This window comes from Littorina saxatilis, unplaced genomic scaffold, assembly GCF_037325665.1.
Source record: "Littorina saxatilis isolate snail1 unplaced genomic scaffold, US_GU_Lsax_2.0 scaffold_1468, whole genome shotgun sequence".
NCBI classification, from domain to species: domain Eukaryota; kingdom Metazoa; phylum Mollusca; class Gastropoda; order Littorinimorpha; family Littorinidae; genus Littorina; species Littorina saxatilis.
In genome coordinates this window covers 11413-27585 of record NW_027127992.1, presented here as the reverse complement: position 1 = coordinate 27585, position 16173 = coordinate 11413, and the positions used below count along the sequence as shown (strand labels likewise).

Genomic DNA, 16173 nt, shown 5'->3' with positions numbered 1-16173 from the left:
AACTCCTGTTGTGCAGCGGGATAAAGTATTCCCTCATACCTCGGAGATATATCTTCACTCGCTCGCAGCGACGTCACGTGACATTTTAGATGGTGGAAGAAAATGCTGTCGCTTATCGGCACTGGGTGCAGTGCCTTTGTAGTGCACTTGCACTAGAACGGCACTGGGTCCAGTACCCGCTCCGGCGTCGAAGCATTTTGCACTAAAAAGTGAACAAAATTTGACCTATTTCGTCGCCTATAGGGGACGGAAAGAATGTCATTTCAATGGTGTGATAACATTCTTTCCGTCACGTGACGTCGCTGCGAGCGACTGAAGGTATATCTCCGAGGTATGAGGGAATACTTTAACCCGCTGCACAACAGGAGTTTATTCTTCACTTAGCTTCGGTCGAACCGGTGTGCAATGGGTGGAGGGAGGGAGGGAGGGAGAGAGAGAGAGAGAGAGAGAGAGTGAGAGAGAGAGAGAGAGAGAGAGAGAGAGCGAGAGAGAGAGAGAGACGGGGGTGGGAGTGGGGGAGGGGAGGTGCGAGTTGACAGTCCACAACAACTTCACATGTGGAAGAAATAGGAAGCAAAGGGGAAAGAGACGGAGAAAGAAGGGTTTGAGAAAGAAGCATGGAACAAAAGGGAGATAATCAACGCCAGTCTTACTGGGCAAGGCCTTGGGGTTGCGGTTCTTGGCACGGTTTTCTTCCAGGCTTGCCGTAGCGTAGGTTGGGGTTGTCGAACTGTCGCGCATCTTGCACAAGGTCTGAGTGAAAGAAAATACCAATGAATTGCGCACGACATTCTCTAAAATATAGACAGATACAGAAATGTAGGAAAAAAAAACCACCAACTGAATGATGGATGAGATAACGAATACACAAAGCTAGAAAGCCACGCAATTAATATGTTGGTATTATTGTTACGTACAAACATTACACACAAACACACGCACACACACACACACACACACACACACACACACTAATATCTCGATGTTATGTGTGTGTTTGTTCCAGAAATGAGACTTGCTTTTGCATTCACTCAACAAGGAGCTGACCATTTATATATAGAGTTCACTTGAATTTGAAATTTGACCATCACATCTGCATTTGTTGCATTACGCTATTTTTTTGGAAAACTGAGTTTATACTGCTTAGGTATTCTATGTTAATCTTAACTCTCATTTCACCAAAATCACGATCATCATGACATAATGAATTCATCTATGTGCAAGTGCAAGTGCATATTATTCTACGAGAAGAGAAAGCACCTCGACTGACCTCAAACTCTCTGTCAACCCTGTCGCTAGGTGTGTGATGGGTGACTGCGTGTGGGAGGACGGTGTCCATGTCTGACATCTGTATCCTGCTGTCTCCACTCATGTAGGCCTCCACCACTGCCTCGTGAAGAAACGCGTACTGGTTCTGAAAGGGAATATACATAACAACACAAGCTCAAACGACTCAGCTCACCTGTGTGGTGTTTTGCTGCTCTGTTTCGTTGTTGGTATGTAGGGTTTTTTTGTTTTGTGTGTGTGTGTTTTTGCCTGTTGGTTGGTTTGGTTCTTAATAACTTTTTTTTTCTCCATTAGCCCAGGCAGACCACCAACCTGGAAAACCTACACTGGTCTACGGTAAGGTACTCCCTATTACTTAATTCAATATACAATAGTGAAGTAGTCATTTTAGATAAGTTGTTTGACAATGCTAACCATTAGAAGTCAAAGAGACGTTCACCGTGTTGTGATTTAGATTCATCTACAATGATACATTCAAAAATGCTCCTTTGCTTTGCTAATTAATCAAATCAATGTAACAAGAAGAATGGTTGCTGTCGACAAGGTCTGCTGCGCTGGAGATCCGATTATGTTCCTCGACTGATCTTTGTCAGTGCTTGAAATCATCCCTAACACAAGCAGAAGAAACCCGTGCGCATGTAGGTACTCAATTCTTTAGAGTAGCAAATGCGTGCACGATTCCCGACCCTCAGTAATGTGCCTTGGCCGTAGACGGACACAGTGGCGTAGTGGTGAAGACATCGGCCTCCTAATTGGAAGGTCGTGAGTTCAAATCCCGGCCGCTGCCGCCTGCTGGGTTAAGGGTGGAGATGTTTTCAATATCCCAGGTCAAATTATGTGCAGACCTGTGCATTATCCCCCTTCGTGTGTACACGCAAACACAAGACCAATTAAGTGAGCACGGAAAAAGGTCCTATGATCCATGTTAGAGTCCGGTGGGTTATAGAAACACGAAAATACCCAGCATGCTTCCCTCCAGAGACATACATACAGAGATGCGAAGCGAGGGCCGCTCGCGTGAACTCTTAGGCTACGGCCGCGCTCGGTCAGCGTGACCTCGCGCGATTGTTAGCCATCATCCCGTACTGACACCGATTTGAAGTGCTTTTCTGTCATATTTCTTTGGATATATCCAGCTTCAGACGAGAGATATCAGTGGTAAGTAAACTTGATTCCTATTCTGTAGCTTCAATAGTGTGCACACGAACGCATTTGAGAGGATTGGGTTCCCGAAGTGAGTCAAAAACGGTTCCTTCGGTTCTTGCGGCCATTGTTTCTAAGTCCATTGTGCGTGGAGGCAATGTTTGGGAGCTAATATTTTCTTTTGTGCGCAACTTTGCTTTCCCTTAACTGGCAAATGCATTACTGGTGTATACATTAATCTGTTTGTATAATTTTTGACGCGCTGTAATTAAATTTGATGCTTTTAAGTCTCACTCAAGTGGTTCTCGCACTTACACTGGCGTGTGGATAAAAAGTTTTTAAGGAGAAATGAGCGAAATTGCTTACTTTAGGATTCATCTTCTAATCACCAAATGATGCAATAATCTTCTTGTTGTGATTTTCTGTTTCTCTTGAGTGCAAATAATTAACAATTTGCATGTTTTATTATCTATGATTTTCTATGAAACAGTTATAACTCTTTAAAAACACAACACTTGGCGCCAGTGGGAGGATTACTTGCCCCTGCCGTAGGCGAATATAACGCGAGCTTGGCGCCAGTGGGAGGATTACTTGCCCCTGCCGTAGGCGAAGATAACGCAAGCGGGAAGACAGCGCTTCGCATCTCTTCTATCTATGTCTCTGTTCCCTCGAACTCGGCGTACACGTACAAATACACTCGTACAAAAACATGAGTGAACGTGGGAGTGTCAGCCCATGAACGAAGAAGAGGAAGAAGACCGTTACCTTGTTCTGCACCATGTGACAGCGGTCATCCCTCAGCCTGTCCACAGTGTTGTACATGTTCACTTCCGCTTCCTGCTGCGCTTGGTCGTAGATGATGTCCAGTGCGATGAAGGTTCCGGTTCTGCCTACCCCAGCACTGGCAAAATGTGTTGTCAATATATTAGAATTCCAAAGGCATTAATATCACAGATACACGCACAAAGTTATGAAGAAAACAAAGTAAAATAGCTCAGCTGTGCAACACAACGCAACAGTATGCTCAGGTTGACCCGACAGGAACCAGCGTAGCTACAAGGTTACTCACATTCTGGGTCAGTTGGGATCGGGCAAAGCTATTCTGGATCTTGGAAAACTTCATTCGAAGCCTCAACTTTTGTTGGTCCTTTCTTTAAATGTTACAACTTCCCCAGATAAACTGACTCCAATCACACAAAAGCAAAAGACAGTGACACCCTATCTACCTGCAGTGCACAACAAGGGGCGGGGCTTGAGCTGTGCGTAGAGCACGTGACCTGACGTAACGCCAGAAATTGACAAGGGGCGTGGTGGCGGGCACCTCATGGTCCATCCAGCTCTGGTAGTGGTACTGCTTCACACGCCGCTTCTCTGAGCCCTGCAGTCATTTAAATATTCATAATGCTAAAGGTTCTAAGAAATACAAGGGATGTAAGCACTATCAATGTATATGCCACGTGCAACACGAGTAATTTAAAGTTACGCGGAACCAATCTCCGGGCACCTGAGAGAATAACAAGCATTGACATGAACATGCGACTTTCATCCTCAAAGTAATTTCATTATAATGCTTATACTTGTGTTTTTACATTTAAAAACAAAGTATTTGTTCGTAGTTCTCAGTCCAATTGCCTCTGTTTGCGAGAAAACTGACAGCTAGAACACTTGGAGTGTGCACGCAGCAATATTGTTTTGTAATCTATACAGCATTATGCACGATCTTTTCTGTGTCCGTATGAAAACGAACCAATAATCAGTGGGAATTAGGCCTTTGCTTTACGATTACACAACCAGGCACACTGGACCAGAAACAAATACAGAATAAGGGACGGCTTCAAAGTACACGTAAACAAAAATCAGTACATGTATACATTCGAAAGACATTCGGCACAAACATGCGGGTTGCCTTCAATTAAATATATAAACCAATGGAGCTGACCTCCGTCTGTTTGAGGTCGAAGGTCCTGATGACAAAGTGAGCTCTGGTCTCCTCCTCCACCCCCGTCACCTCCATGTGTCCAGTGGTCAGCTTGTCTCCCTGGGCCGGCCAGTACTCGTAGCACTTGGGCTGCACAACATTACGTCGACACATTTGTTAAACAGCTGTAGAGTGTTATACTAAGGCAGGGTTCCCCACAGTTATAATGCTTTGGACGGTCCGATGACCAGGACGTTCTTGTTCATGCTTTCACAAGACACATTCCTCTCCGGCACAGGCTATCAGTAACCCATCCTGGCACAGAGTACATCACACGTTAAGGCTAGTTGACGGTGACATCACTACACTCTACCAGCTTGACACACATGTTTCACCGTACTTGTGGTTCTCTCCTTGACGTAGGTGAGCATGATGATACCAGTGCCTTCGCCCCCCCCCCCCCCCACCCTTCTTACATACCAACCATGCCTTCTTCAGGGATGTATGTCTTTAACCGTACCACATGTACATCACCAGACTTTTCTATCATGATCGAGACACTTGTGTTACTGTACCTTGTTTCCTTCCTTTACGTTGGTGAGCATGACGATGTGAGCGACCCCCTCCTGCCATACCATCCGCCAGAAGTCGTCCTGAGTGTTCACCTTGGGTCCTTGGGCGGCGATGTAGGCCTTCTTAGACTTGTAGCCCTGGGGAAGAGAAGCAGATATGCACATTGACCTGATGTTGTAACACGCACACTCCCGTCCCACCTAGCCACATCGACCGAAGGGATGTTACTAACCAAGATTCAACCAACCAGCAAGCAACATCTGGTTCCACATAGCCAATCGGCTGAAGGGACGCTGACAACACAGAACCAACTAACCAACCACACAAAACTCATAGTAACACTGATAGAACTCATAGCCTCTGTTTCTATTGCATGTACGAACATTGGTTCATATTATCTGCAGGGACTTTACTGTTTGTAAACAAAGTCAATTAACATTCTAATACTGCATATGGATTCGATTTACAATATGTTTAGCAAAAGGGCTGCTAGATTTGCAATAGTGTTGCCCTATTTATGTTGAAAAAGGATAACTATTCATCATCATCATCTCCACCATCATCATCATCATCATCATCATCATCATCATCATCATCATCATCATCATCATCATCATCATCATCATCATCACTATCACCACCACCATCAGCATCATCATCATCAGCAGCAGCAGCTTCGACGCCTTACTTCACCATACCTTGACAAAGCTGGCGTTGACGTAGTCCGAGGCATCGTCCCCATCCACCTGTTCCAGCTCCACCCGGTTCTTGTCGTCTGTGGACATCAGATACATCGCTTAGAATTGAATGCCTCCTACACGTGTTGCAATTATTGCACCATTGATTCAAAGGGAACATCTAACACATGATGTTGAAAGAAACAGAAAGACAAAAAAGCGAAGCAGACTCTTCCCCTACCCTTCCCGTCAACTAATTCCCCTTGAAAACATATGCGAATGATAGAATAAAGGCATGTGAACAGTGAGCAAAGGGAACGTATGCTTTGTTATTCAAACTGCTGTACATGACAAAGCGAACACAAATCAAATAAACATGACCACAACGCACGACACCAACAACAGCTAACACAACAGATTGAAGACAAGAGAGAGTGAGGAAGGATAGGAGGAAGGAAGAAGGATGAACATGCTGACGGTATAACTGTCGGTATGACTCACAGGGCAGGATGCTGTTGAAGCGGTTCTTGTAGTAATTCTCGTCTCGCTGTCCGTTCTTCAGACTGAATTCTTTGTTGGGGATCATACGCTGCACCCACAGACAAAAAAAAATAACAGCTTGAAACAGTAACTACGAATGTCAAATTGTTATTAGCTCTAGCGATGAATGATTTTCTAGAATGGCTTGGACACAATGTGAGGGGATAAGAATCGAACACATCAAGTGTCATCACAATGCTTGCAATGCTCCTTGCACTACACCAATAGTTCATATTCACTAGAGCGCAGTGGATAAGACATCGGCCTCCTATACTCGGAAGGTCATGAGTTCAAATCCCGGCGGCGGCCGCCTGGTGGGTTAAGGGTGGAGATGTTTCTGATCTCCCAGGCCAACTTTTGTACAGACCTGCCAGTGCCTTATCCTCCTTCGTGTGCACACGCAAGCACAAGACCAAGTGCGCACGGGACAGATCATGTAATCAATCTGCCAGAATGGCTGGGTAAAAACACGTGCAAATCCTCTCGTGTAAAAACATGAATGAACGTGGGAGTTTCAGCTAATGAACGAAGAAGAAGAAGACATGGGTGTATGATATATTGCTTGTCTGGGAAATTAACAAGTAGTCACTTATAGATGTCCGAAAATAATTCAGCAGTGATATGGCTGAAATTAAAACCAGTGCAGAAACTACAATGTTAAATTTGACCCTAGTCCACCATTTTTTACAACGTAAATAACTTGACAAGAAAGCAAAATCCATTGGCTAAAACGTCCATAGGATTAGGATTACATTTAAGGCATGCAATCGATATAGAATTGGATACAAGACACAGTCGACCAGGATTGCATAAAAGGCAAAGCCTATAAATCCATTGAAAGGACGTACACTCGACGGACTTAGAAACAAATCTTACATTAAAGGCGAGGTCCATAGACCAACGAAAGGAAAACCACAAGGCGAACAGAACCAATGTCCTCACCATAAACTCCTCTACCAGCGACCCATCGCTCATCCTCTTGACCACAGTGTCTTGCAGCTTGTCCAGGCGGATTCCTGTCGGCTTGATGTTGCCGTACAGCTGCTCATTTCCATAAATCGCGTCCGTCGGCCCGAAATCCTCCTCCTCGTCGTCCGCCAACGGTTCCGGGGGAGTTTCCGTCCCTGCGCGAGATGCTCTCCCTTTGGTTGGCTTGATTGCTACGGGTGGCTTCCCCTTCTTTTCCTTCACAGCGTCCTCGTTCTTGGTACCGGTGAGTTTGGGTGAAGCTTTGGTATTAGCAGATTTGGGTTCACTACTCGATTCTGGTTTGGGCTTCTGGTTTGAGATGGTGACGTTTTCGTAGATTGCTTCGTTAGTTTTAGCTGGCGGATGGGGTTTGGGTTTTACTCCGGGTTTTACTGTGGGTTTGACCTCGGCTTGGGGCTTTGTGTTAGCGTACGCTGAAACAATATCACAAACGCTTGTAGTCACGTGTTTCGTTCTTTGGTCAAAAGCATCAAATGATGTATATTTATGGGGTTGTCAGTAATTCAATAATGTTTTTCTAATCACATTTTTTTTGTATAAGGAACTTAAGGGAAAGTCGCCAATCCCGGAACAGTCGGCTAACTTGGAACACATCCATATGCGATCAACGGGAAACCATTCATGAACAATTGTTTTGCAGAAATGTCTTGTGACTTTCCTTGATGTTATTCCAGCAAGAAAAATAGCAACCGCGGCAAAACCAAACAAGTCGCGCAAGGCGAAAATACAACATTTAGTCAAGTAGCTGTCGAACTCACAGAATGAAACTGAACGCAATGCCATTTTTCAGCAAGACCGTATACTCGTAGCATCGTCAGTCCACCGCTCATGGCAAAGGCAGTGAAATTGACAAGAAGAGCGGGGTAGTAGTTGCGCTAAGAAGGATAGCACGCTTTTCTGTACCTCCCTTTGTTTTAACTTTCTGAGCGTGTTTTTAATCCAAACATATCATATCTATATGTTTTTGGAATCAGGAACCGACAGTGAATAAGATGAAAGTGTTTTTAAATTGATTTCGACAATTTAATTTTGATAATAATTTTTATATATTTATTTTTCAGAGCTTGTTTTTAATCCAAATATAACATATTTATATGTTTTTGGAATCAGAAAATGATGGAGAATAAGATGAACGTAAATTTGGATCGTTTTATAAATTTTTATTTTTTTTTACAATTTTCAGATTTTTAATGACCAAAGTCATTAATTAATTTTTAAGCCACCAAGCTGAAATGCAATACCGAAGTCCGGGCTTCGTCGAAGATTACTTGACCAAAATTTCAACCAATTTGGTTGAAAAATGAGGGCGTGACAGTGCCGCCTCAACTTTCACAAAAAGCCGGATATGACGTCATCAAAGGTATTTATCGACAAAATGAAAAAAATGTTCGGGGATATCATACCCAGGAACTCTCATGTAAAATTTCATAAAGATGGGCCTTTTGTTTAGTCTGAATCGCTCTACACACACACACAGACAGACAGACAGACAGACACACACACACACACACACACACACACACACACACACACACACACACACACACATACACCACGACCCTCGTCTCGATTCCCCCCTCTATGTTAAAACATTTAGTCAAAACTTGACTAAATGTAAAAAGAGGTACGTTTTTTTAAACTTTTCTTCCTTCTTCTTCTTATTTCGACCGTCTACAATTCGTAGTATTACTCTTTATCTATATACGTTCACATAAAATGTTGATTGCTGTGATAAGCCTTCATGGATTTTCAATAATTTTAACGGAGACAAAAAATTGAAACATCACGTGTATCCAACAGGTTAACTCAAAATCCATGCAGGTGTCATGCGGCAAAGATGGAACACATAAGAGAGGCAAACATGGAACAGTGTTCCAGATTTGCCGCATTCTGTTCCATCTTACAATAAACTCATCAAACAATAAACTGAACACTACTGTTTTATTCACGTATTCAATTCTCTTTTCGGTTTTGTTGTGTTTTTACCTTCTATAAGTTTTATTGGATGATTAATTGATTTGTTTGACAGTATTGTGGAACCTGGACGGTGGTTACCAGACAAAATGGGCTGCGCTTTGTCAGCAGTGAGAAACGGAGACTGATACGGTGTTCCAGTCGAAACGCTAAAAAGACGTAAAGAAAGAAAAACAAAACTTGACTAAATATAAAAAGAACAAGTAAAGTGCACAGGAAGACCTTCTACACTAACACCAGAGTTAGAACTAGTTAATAACATTCATGAAGCTGAGATAAATTTGCCAACGTCAACCCAATTGTTGTTTTGTACACTAGACTTGGAGATTCTGTCATTATGATTGCTTGGTTTCAGCAGCAAATGTAAGCCTACCTGCCGCTGATGTCCTGCAACGCACAACCACAAACATCACGAGAAAAAAATCATCACATCTTCTCCTTACAAGCAAAAGCTGTAGATTTCCCCTGCAAAAGGGAATGCAGGTCAACAGAAGAGAGGAAAGAAGGAAGCTACAAAATCTTCTGCTCAGAAAAACAAGTGGGGAACATCTTCTGCTCAGAGGAAGAAAAGGGGAACATTCTTAACGATACGTTCTATCCTGGAGGCAAGCACTTGGTACTGCTTCATGTGTGGCACCAACTCCCCTGAGGACATGATACAGTGCCAGAAGTGCACACAGTGGGCACACGAGGACTGCGCTGACAGCAGAGGACAAGAGGACTTTGTCTGCGAAATCTGTACTTAGTTGTGTTTTTTTTGTCTGCGAAATCAGTTCATAAATCTGTTCTTAGTTATTTGCTTTCAGACTTTATGCGTATTGATTTTTACATTTAGTCACTTGGGCAGGTAGCCCTTTTATATCTGTTTGTCAACTGAAGAGGGGTACAAATGAAGCTGCGAAATCTCGTGGTACTGCTTCATGTGTGGCACCAACTCCCCTGAGGGCATGATACAGTGCCACAAGTGCCCACAGTGATCACACGATTACTGCGCTGACAGTAGAAGACAAAAGAACATTGTCTGCGAAATCGGGTCTTATCTTATTTTTTATTTTATTTTTTTAAGGTTTTGTTTCTCAGTTTTTGTTGTTGTACCTAGCCCTAATTTATCTTTTTTTTCTCCACATATTAGGCTTAAATTGTTTTCCGATTTGTTATTTCCTTGGTGAAAATCACAATATGATGTGGGAAAAAACCCATTTAAATAAAATGTCTCAATCAAAATGTTATGGCGTTTATATTTCTCTTGTGTGTGTGGCAAAGTGTACTTTTGTGCGCGTGGTTGAGAGTGTGTAGGTGTATATGTGTGTATGAGAGACACAGACAGAGCTAGAAAGAGAGTCAGTGTGTTTTTGTATGTGTTCCAAGTTTGACGACACAGTGTTCCACTTTACACACCCATGCGTCCAACCTGTAACAGATGCAGACATTTTTATAATGATCAGTCTAATGAGTTGCGTGGCTTTTATTTTATTTTATGTTGTTCGTGTATTTACTAATAGACTCTAGTATATGATAATATAAAGAACGCTTTGCAATATCCATTTTGTTGTCTGGTACGGTTGTTTCTCCTTAACTGTTCCGGGTTTGGCGACTTTCCTCTACATTTAGAATTACACCCGATATCAAGAACAATCTCGCTACTTGCTTTGTTAGAAAATCAAGGACAAAGAAGAGACAATAGCTCATAATTAGTAGAGCCACGTAAACGTAGAAAAACACAAAGATTAAAGTGCCGATTTAAAACAAAGGAAATCATATAACGAATGTTCTGACAGATGTTCAGAATTTCAGAACATCCAAGGGGGAACATTTCAGAATTTGATGGACACATTACTCGTACAATTTGTATAGATTCTGAAAAATAAATCATCTTTCATCCTTTAACGAAAGACCCAACCATATACTTTAACTTTCCATTTGTTGTTCGCAATTTAATGTCTAATTTTTCAAGGTTGTATACTTTTCTGATATTGATCACTGCACTTGATTTCTTCGTATGAATAGCGAATTGTGGTGTTTTATTTCAAGTTTTCAAACGATATATTTCTTAACAACGGATACCTCGTTCTATTTCGTGCTCACATCGCACTTTACCTGCCGGGGCCATGGACGCTACAGGAGCGAACGACAGCGCTGTGGTGGCCCGAGGTGGGCTGCTTGGGTCATCGCTGTGTGCGCTGGTCAGTGGGTCAGTGCTGCCGGTCATCTCAGCTCCGGCCCTACTTTGGTCATCGGGCTTTTCTCTGCGCTTTCGCCGTCTGTGGACAATGATTGGACTGTACATTTCATTGACTGGGATCGAACTCATATGGCCGCACAAAAAAGCGTAGAGTGGTGTAAAATATACCGCACTTTAAAAACTTGCTGTAGGAATACTGGAGAAATGAGATAGAGAGACAAACAGACGCGTATATATACGTGAGAAAGAGAGAGAGAGGAAAGACAAATAAAAAGAGAGAGAGACAGAGAGAAACAGAGAGACATAGAGAGAAAAAAGACAGAGGGAGGCAGACACAGAAGCGAGAAAGAGACAGACCCAAACCGACGCACGGAAGTACAAGTCGGAACATGGTTCACGAAGACATACAGACAGACACACAACACAAGACGTACACTAAACAAACAGAGAGGTACAAAAAGAGCAAAAAAAACAAAGCAAATCGCAACAGTGGTTACAATATACTTTACCTGATGATGAAAATAACGACGGTAATGGCCACTATAACGACGATTGCAGCAATAACACCTCCCACAGCGCCACCGACCACCCCTGTTGACCCTCCGGATACAGCAGCTAGGATATAAATGAATAGATAAACTAATAGACAACAGTCAACAAATATTCACGTGTGGATCTTAGTCATCGTCACTATTCTCTCTCACACACACGCTTACGCTCTCTCTCTCTCACACACACACACACACACACACACACACACACACACACACACACACACACACACACACACAAACACACAAACGCACCCCCCACACACATATAAAACACAAACACACACACACACAAACAAACCCACACGCACGCACACCCCCACTCACACACACCTACACACACGCTCACGCTCACACACACACACACACGTACACACACACACACACACACATACACGCACACACACAAACACACACACACACACACGCACACACACACACAAACAACCGCACACCCCCCACACACATATACCAAACAAACACACACACACACACACAAACAAACCCACACGCACGCACACCCCCACTCACACACACCTACACACACGCTCACGCTCACACACACACACACACACGCACACACATGCACACACACACACACACACACGCACACACATGCACACACACACACACACACTCACAAACACACACACACACTCACACACACACACACACACACACACACACACACACACATACAAACCAGGCACACAAAACGAACACTGTAAACGGTATATATGCCTCTTATATCATCAAAACAAGGACATTTGTTCGTAAGGAAAGAAATGATCTCGCATAACTGTTCGCTGCCAGTTGATGAAACATGGCCTACAGCACTTTCTAACGCCTTTGCGATCTGGACGTGCGGTGTCAAACGCTGTCACCGCAACGGGGAGCAGTAGTAGAGCTTTGTTTACTGTGGTCGCTTAGTTGTAAACAGCGCATGCGCACCAGGAACTGAACACAGCTGCCTTAATGTCAGAGCATAGTTCGCTTTGTTATTGCTGCTAAGATATGTCGCTTTTGGACTAATCACTGATATGCTACGTTTGTTTGGGACTTGAAGTTCTTATGCGCCAAGTATCCTTGGATACGGGCGGGGATGTAGCTCAGTCGGTAGCGCGCTGGATTTGTATCCAGTTGGCCGCTGTCAGCGTGAGTTCGTCCAGAGATATCTCTGTGGTTCGTCCCCACGTTCGGCGAGAGATTTATTTCTCAGAGTCAACTTTGTGTGCAGACTCTCCTCGGTGTCCGAACACCCCCGTGTGTACACGCAAGCACAAGACCAAGTGCGCACGAAAAAGATCCTGTAATCCATGTCAGAGTTTGGTGGGTTATAGAAACACGAAAATACCCAGCATGCTTCCTCCGAAAGCGGCGTATGGCTGCCTAAATGGCGGGGTAAAATCGGTCATACACGTAAAGGCCGTGGGAGTTTCAGCCCATGAAAGAACAAACAAACAAACAAAATCCTTGGATACGGGAGACAATCGGACAAGGTGTACTTCATTATCTTGTTGCGATTATAGCAGCTACTCATTTCATGCTTTCAACCTGTTTTCTATCTATAAAGTTATATTTTGAGTGGTGGTATTATGATGATCATCTATTGTAAATATTAATGTTCACTCTAGGTGGAAAATACATTATTGTTCCATTTGATATTATCTGCGTGTATTCAAGCAGTGAAATGTGAAAGAAAGAAGTGTGTTTCAACGTGTGATACACAGAAGTAATTTCAAAATCAAAGCCTGTGGCTCTGTTGCTTTACCTTGTGAACACATAGGTCCAGTGAACTCAGCCACACATCCCGCCAGACAATGTCCATCCTCATGATGACACGTAGTGTTGACCTGACAGTGACCACAAGTCCCGTTACATCTCTCACCATACAGTCCTGCATTACACTCTGGAAAAATAAAGTGTCCTTTCATTGGGAAATTGAATGCGATGCACACATTACACTATTATAGTGTTGTCCTTTTTGCTGAGATAAACAAGATGTCTGTCCCTGAGATCAGACACTTAGCTTTAATTGCTGTCATAATTCAGTGTGTCCTGTACTCACGTGTTTTGCAATGAGAACCAGTATAGCCAGGCTGACACCCATCAGTGCACTCCCCTGTCGTTGTGTTGCACGGTTGTCCCCCTTTACAATGACCGCATCTCTCACTGCAGTTCTTTCCGTAGGTCTTGTCTCGACAGGCTGGTGGACATGACACAGATAACATCAGACATACACTGGAGTTGGTACAAAGTGTTGTGTACATAATCAAAGAACAATGAAGTTAAGTTAATGGCTTATATAGACATGAGTATTGAATATAATTATGGAAACACGGATATATGTATTGAACAAACACACACTACAGTCAAATGAACTTCTCTGATTCGTGTCCGAACTCTAGCAAGGTGATGCCATCACAGTCGTGTTGTGTACAGTTTGAAAACCATGTCATAACATAGTTCTAAAATTGTATTATATTGATGACAAGTTATAGACGTACAACATGACTTGAAACTGGCCACAACGGCCTTTCTTTCTCTAGTTCTGTAAGATGTTTTGTTTGTATCTTAGTAAGTAAGCACAGTTCGAATAAAGTATGTCGAATTACTGATAACTTAAATATTACCCAATAATTATTGACGGACTGTGTGATGATATCTTCTGCTATGGGCTGTTGAGACAGTGATATCAAAATCGAGACCGGAGGTCGAGATTTTGATATCAGTGTCGAAACAGACCAATAGCAGAAGATATCATCACACAGTCCGTCAATGTTAGATATATTGGAATTTCTCTGGACATTTTGTATTCACTGTAAAGAAAGTACAAAAGTGTTCGTCTCAGTTTTGGCTGTTCCATATCCCTCCCTCTGATTATTATTCATTTTTGTTCACTCTGTTCTTGTACTTTCTAGTATTTCCAAATGTCTTTTCTTTCAAAATGTAATTAGTCACTTGCTCAACTAAATTCTGGGATAGTTACATTTTCATATGGTTTTTTAAAAAAATTTTTAGGTGTCTTTGTTTTTGAAGTGGGGAAGCAATAAAGAGGTCGTCGATATCAAAACTGATATCGACGGAAATGTCGTCGATATCACTTTTGCAATGAGCTCAGTTTTGCCCAATTGACCAATGGAAATCTACGTAATATATGAAATAGCAATATGTTTAGATATTGCTTTAATAACAATTAATATTACACTTTTTTCGACCATATAAAAGAACACAAAATAATGTAAAAATACATAATATGTTCGTGTCTGAAATATGATTTGTACCAACTGCATAACTATACTAACAATGATATCTAAGTGTTGCTAATCTGCATCATGTTTTCTTTCTTTTCTTTTCATTAAATACATAACAAAGAACTGATGTGTTACATTTGTCACCTCCACATATCAATAAAAACGTTTAAAAACAAGAAGAAATTTTACAAGAGAATATACAGGGTGACTTACCATCTAATCTCCTTTTGAAAAAACAAAATGTACGGTTACGCTTTATGTCTAGTGCTTACCATCCTGACAGGTCGGGGGATAGTAGCCCGGGTCACAGAGAGGACAGGTTCCATTCTCAGGGTCACACGCTCCTCCCCCCTGACAGTGACCACAGGGCAGCAAGCAGCGTAAACCGTACTTTCCGTCGTCACATGCTGAAAAGAATGATATATCTGGATTAATTGACAATGATATTTAAAGGCACAGTGCAGCTCAGAGCCTTCATTTTGCGTTTTTGTTGCAGCTGAGTGCATTTACAGTTCAAAAATCCTCCTATGGCAGTAAAACAAACCCAAAACTACCCAACGACGACATCTGTGAAGCTCGACAGTTGGCTTGTTCACGCGAGTGCATAAATTAACCTAGTTATTACGTGGTGTTTGGTCGGAGTTCGATTCAACTGAGTGATTCCGGCCTCCATTTTGTTTTACACAAACTCATGATGATGTCTGACATAGTTTGCTACTAGTGACGTGTCTTTTTGTGCATGATGTGGTGACCTCATCTAAATTTAGATCCAAAATAGGTCAAGACCAGCCGGAACAGAGTCCGACATTAATTCGTAAAAAAATCGCAGTTCGTGACTCTTTGGGTCCAAGTCAATGAAACTTGGTAGTTCTTCTAACGGATAGCTGCCTGATGTATGACTAAAAGCCCCAGGGGCTCCGTGCACCTGGATTTGACAAGTTCAGTACCTTTCACAGGACACGACTGTATAGCTGCCCGGATCATTATTGTGCACCTAAATAATGAACTGGACAATCCATTGTGTAGTAAATACATTAAAAAGACAAGCAAAGTGTCGCATGCTATTAATAAGGTGTACACATAA

General features: G+C 42.5%; 1 protein-coding gene across 1 annotated transcript; it reads right to left on the bottom strand.

Annotated features, from left to right (window-relative positions):
- Positions 1-653: 653 nt before the first annotated feature.
- On the bottom strand, positions 654-16073 carry LOC138956366 (receptor-type tyrosine-protein phosphatase alpha-like; the record flags this gene model as incomplete). Its single annotated transcript, XM_070327740.1, has 15 exons — positions 16037-16073; positions 15362-15496; positions 13904-14041; positions 13607-13744; positions 11794-11899; positions 11200-11363; positions 7081-7541; positions 6100-6187; positions 5620-5696; positions 4924-5058; positions 4370-4498; positions 3657-3808; positions 3196-3331; positions 1271-1414; positions 654-753 (listed from the first exon to the last, which is right to left on the bottom strand). Coding segments are annotated over exons 1-15 (2140 nt in total), but the record flags the coding sequence as incomplete, so codon positions are not given.
- Between the last annotated feature and the right edge of the window lie 100 nt (positions 16074-16173).